This window comes from Paralichthys olivaceus, chromosome 16 (genome assembly GCF_024713975.1).
Source record: "Paralichthys olivaceus isolate ysfri-2021 chromosome 16, ASM2471397v2, whole genome shotgun sequence".
In the NCBI taxonomy this organism is placed as follows: Eukaryota; Metazoa; Chordata; class Actinopteri; order Pleuronectiformes; family Paralichthyidae; genus Paralichthys; species Paralichthys olivaceus.
Window position 1 is genome coordinate 17,595,970 of NC_091108.1, and position 5,346 is coordinate 17,601,315.

The 5,346-nt window shown below is 41.7% G+C and overlaps 1 protein-coding gene across 1 annotated transcript; it reads left to right on the plus strand.

Annotated features, from left to right (window-relative positions):
* Window positions 1–413: 413 nt before the first annotated feature.
* On the plus strand, window positions 414–4,601 carry LOC109640520 (kelch-like protein 40a). Its single transcript, XM_020104584.2, has 6 exons — window positions 414–1,677; window positions 1,796–1,956; window positions 2,091–2,198; window positions 2,546–2,731; window positions 2,945–3,094; window positions 4,154–4,601. Exons 1-6 carry the CDS (start codon window positions 556–558, stop codon window positions 4,263–4,265), a joined length of 1,839 nt encoding a protein of 612 aa, XP_019960143.2. The 5' UTR covers window positions 414–555; the 3' UTR covers window positions 4,266–4,601.
* The last annotated feature ends 745 nt before the right edge of the window (window positions 4,602–5,346 follow it).

A 5,346-nucleotide genomic window follows, 5' to 3' on the forward strand; every position in this document is an offset into this window, starting at 1 on the left:
TGTAAAGTATTTATTCTGTTTGTAACCCGAGGACGGTTAAGTAGTTAAGTAGCTGAGTAGAGCAGCATAGTTAAGTGTTGCTTCCGTGTTCAACCTGAGACTTTCCAAAGTCTGGGGAGGTTTATTAACCTGCTAGTCTTTGAAGAACTAGAGTGATGGGTAGAAAAAGTATATACAGAGGGGTGCATGGAAATAAACAACTTGGAAAAAATTTGTCAAAATGTCAAAGTAGATCTAGTGAGGCTTCCTGGTGAGTTGTTCCACTGGATTTAACATGCCATCACCCCCATGCTTAGTCATTCAGCTGTTTGTGGGGGTCTGTGTGACGCAGTCCACCAAAATGGATTCCGCAGCTTTGTGAGGGTCCTGTCTATAAATACCCGTGACTTACCGAATGACTGACAGCCACAGACAGCTGCAGCCAGCAGCCTACCAACCCGTGGAAGCTATCCACAGCGATCTGAGCAGCCCCGTGACAGGCTGACAGTCCTGCTCTGTTGTGGGGAGTTGAGTAGGGTGCCCACAAACCCAACCAGGACCAGGCGTCAGAACAAAATGGCTGCCACAACCATAGACCCGGTGGAGCAGCCTCGGATGTACCAACAGACCCTCCTTCAGGATGGACTGTGCGACCTGCTGGAAAATGATAAGTTTGTGGACTGTATCCTCAAAATCCAGGACAAGGAGTTCCCCTGCCACCGCTTGGTTCTGGCAGCCAGCAGCCCCTTCTTCAAGGCCATGTTCCTGTCTGACCTGGAGGAGAGCAAGAAACGAGAGATTGTCCTTAAAGATGTGGAGCCAGGTGTTATGGGGATGATCCTGCGCTACTTATACACCTCAGACATTAGTCTGACAGAGCAGAATGTCCAGGATATCTTCATGGTGGCCAACATGTACCAGATCCCCTCTATCTTCTCCGTATGTGTCTCCTACCTTCAAGAGAAGCTGGTGCTGGGAAACTGCTTGGCCATCTTCAGACTGGGGCTGCTGCTGGACTGTCCCCGGCTCACTGTCGGCGCTCAAGAGTTTATCTGTGAACGTTACCAGGTCGTCGTCAGAGACCAGGACTTCCTGCAGCTGGGTCCAAGTGAGCTGGCCATCATCATCACCTCAGACTCCCTTAATGTTGAGCGGGAGGAGCTGGTGTTTGAATCCCTGATGGACTGGGTAAGACATGACGAGACAAACCGTGTCAAGGACCTGCCAGATCTGCTGCAGTGCATCCGTTTTAGGCTCATATCTTTGGATTACTTCAAAGAGAAAGTTGAGTGCCACCAGTACATCCGGTTCAGCCAGGAGATCAAGAAAGAGCTGGATCTCGTCAAAGATGCTCACAGAGGGCATCTCCCAAAGCCCAGGAATCCCAGCAGTGATGGGGCAAAGGGGGGAGAAGGAAGTGAGGGTGAGGAGGAGGATGAGGAAGGGTATCTGCCTGGTATACTCAACAACAATCCACGCTTTGGGATGTTTGAGATGGAATTGATACTCATGATCAACAACACAGGGACTGTGGCCTATGACCCAGTAGGGAACGAATGCTTTGTGGCATCAGAATCAACAGATATTCCCAAAAACCACTGCAGCTTGGTGACTAAGCAGAACCAGGTGTTTGTTGTTGGAGGACTTCTCTACAACGAGGAGGATAAAGATGAACCGTTCAGTTCTTACTTCCTGCAGGTGGAGTATCAATCACAAAGTCCACCATTAACTCTATGATCTGAAAGCAAGGAGCTTTTCTTACAACTTCTTTTGTGGGTATCATGTGTGTTTCACTACCTGTTCTCTTCATCCTCAGTTTGACCCGGTGAGTTCAGAGTGGTTAGGGATGCCCTCACAACCAAACCCTCGCTGCCTGTTTGGACTGACAGAAGCTGAGAACTCCATCTTTGTTGTGGGTGGGAGGGAGTTGAAAGAAGGCGAGCACGCCCTGGATTCAGTCATGATCTATGACAGACAGTAAGTACGGTCCCACTCAATTCAGTGTCCGATCAATTGGAAATATGTCATATTGATAATTAATCAAGTCTGTCTTGTCAGTCAAATAGTTAGTATTGGTTCATTTTTATGTATTTACATGCTCTTCTACACAGGTCATTCAAATGGGGTGAATCAGACCCTCTGCCTTATCAAGTATACGGCCATGGGACTGTATCACACAATGGTCTCGTCTACGTTATTGGAGGAAAGTCTGAAAGCAAGTATGTGGCAATCCTGATTGTCTACAACTTAAAATCTGTTATTTTAGAGTTTAATCACACCATGTTCACTATGGCCAATAAGCTCCAGAATTGGTTCCAATCTGATTCTATTATTCACTATGTAACAGTATCAATTTTGAAACTAAACCAATAAGCATGATCCTTCTGTGAAGTTCAGGAATCACAATTGATAGATCAAAAAAGAAAAAGTTGAATTTTTAAATCAAAGCTGAGTCAAAGCTGACTCACCAGAAGCACAATGCAACATCATCAGATAATTAAAGTTTCAACTAAAATTCATTTAAAGTTTGCCCCTTTCACACATTGTATTGCATGTTTTTATGCAGGAAATGCCTAAGAAGAGTCTGCGTCTACAACCCCAAAAAGTTTGAGTGGAAGGACCTGGCTCCGATGAAGACGGCCCGCTCTCTGTTTGGTATCACCATCCACAAAGAGCAGATCTACGTGGTGACAGGGGTCACAGACGCAGGCCTCACCTGCTCTGCAGAGGTCTATGACATCGCCAGCAACAAGTGAGACAACAGTTTTTTTATATGACCCACTTTATCTCATGGTTATGAGGTGCATCTGTCCACATTGGTGAAATGACTCACAGAGCGAGAACAGCAGATCATTAGGTCATAAAATCCCACTCATTGTCCTGCTCTGGGTATCATTCTGTTATATAGCAGCTTATTTAACACCATCACTTCTGTGTGTGTGGTTATTGTCCAATTGTGCTCCAGGTGGTCTGAGTTTACAGAGTTCCCTCAGCAGCGCAGCTCTCTTAATCTAATCTCATCGGGAGGCTACCTGTACGCGTTGGGGGGCTTTGCCATGATGCCAAGTGAAACCAGTGAGGAGCCTGTCCCAACAGAGATGACAGACATCTGGAGGTAACAGTCCACTACAGTACCATTACAGTAACATTGTAATTCAGTCCATGTATTTTACATTTACAAACATTATTTAAACATTTAATAAAAATCACATCATAATATAGTTGTTGGCAGACTTTTTAAAGGTGCATGAACCATTTTTACTGTGTTGTCCTTCATTATTTTCTATTTTCTATTGTTAATCATAACCAGGATGTGGTGAACTCTCAGCTATTATAAGTGACACTTGGCTTGTAAGAAGTTTTGGATCAAACTAATTTGAAAACAGAAACAAAAAATCTGATCCCACACTTAGTTTGAGATGAGACCATCATTTCATAAACTTTAATTGGCCTTCTTCACCTCAAGCTATTCATTGAGATATTCTGTTTTTCAGGAAATCAGATCACAAGGTTCAAACCAACTATTAATTAATCCAACATTGTCTGTATTGTCGAATCCCCAAATCTCTTGCACCTGTACCACAGAGCTCCACCTCTTTTAATATTCATTTGAGTGTCAAATCTGTATTAATACAAAGCTGAATTCCACAAAAAATACATTGTTCAATTAATGTTTGCTAAAACCACAGTCACCTTTGAGTCCTTTTAGAAAATAAAACAGATTTATAAATATAGTGGTACCATCTGGGTATGGGTCTGAGTGCCAAAGACAAAGTAATGTGTTGGAGACATAGTAAAGCAATGTTTGTTTTTTTATGTTCATTGTTGACAGTTAGGAAGAAACCAAACCTCTCCTATAACACATTATGGTAATGGCTGCATACCAATATTATTATTGGGCATGTTGTCCCACAGTCAAATAAAACTGTCAAACCTAAGTGGAACTGAAACATCAGGATTATTATGCCTTTCCTTTTATCCAAGTCTCTGCCATGAAAAAAATAGTTTTTCTATATAACTACTCTATGTATTGAAAACAATGTATCTCAAAAGGAGACAGTTATATATCTGGACTGCTGAAGTTACATTTTGTATACTTTTCCATTTCTTAATTTAGTATTGATGGTGCAATGACAAAAAGGACCAGACACTAACACATGTATCTCTCCCACAGATATGATAAGGCAGACAAGTGCTGGACTGGCATTTTACGAGAGGTGAGCTATGCAGAGGGATCCACAATTCTTCCAGTGCGTCTCAACACTCTGCGTCTCTCCAAGTTATAACTGAGTCCAACTGTCACCACTATTGATGATGTAACATCAGCGTTGAAGTGAATGAATACACTCAGTACGGACATTATATTAGGGCACAGGAAATGTGGTCTCTGAAAATGAGAAAGTGTTTTGAAAAGTTGTTTTATCTGATGATTTGCAGCAGGGGGAGACAGATACAAGTCTAAGTAGTGGAGGAGAAAGGAAAGTAAGAATATTACAAAATTTCTTTTATAAAAAGCTGTTGATTTGTACATCTGTTTTTGTTATATTGTTTCCTAAATTGTCTTTAATACCCATTTGCTTTATTGAAGCTGAAATGAAGATACGTTGATTCTGTTGCTTTCACATTGCAAAAGGTTTTATTCACCTTCATCTGACATTTTGTACAACATATTTACAGTTGATTCCACTGTACAGTACATAATATGTACACAACATTTACAACTCGACAAATAAGATATAAACTTCACTGAAATAACAATAGCAACGAGGGAGAAACTCACGGTTAAATGTAAACATCAATTTCCAGTTGATACCTGAGCACTACAAGTCATCAACATAAAAGACATCATAAACCAACTCATGAGGCCTATCTACAGTCTCATATACAAAAGCTGTGTGTGACATTAAGTCTGAGGTACTTTCAGTTAGTTTCAGTTCTACACACAACTGCAAAACAAGAACAAGGTGGAACTTCAAGTTAACGTTCAACACTGTTGCTACTTGAACGGGAAAATTGTCTAATCTAATTAGGTGGCTTTAAACGTAGGCCTGTGTATAAAGGGGTTTGTGTTATGATAGCTTATGTCCACCCTGTTCACCACCATGCATGTTAGCATGCTAATTAGCACTACACATAAAGTACAGCTGAGGCTGATGGGGATGTCTTGAGATTTGAGAGTGAACCTGATGGCGCTAAATAAAAACATTAATCAAACTGAACTAAATATTTATGGTGATCTATCCAGTAGATGTTTCACTTAAAATCACAAATGAGAACTTATGAACCTCAGGGGGAAAGTCAGGGGAATCAAGTCTTTAAGATTCATCTCGTCTGAATCATCAACGTCTGAACAAACATTTCTGGGCA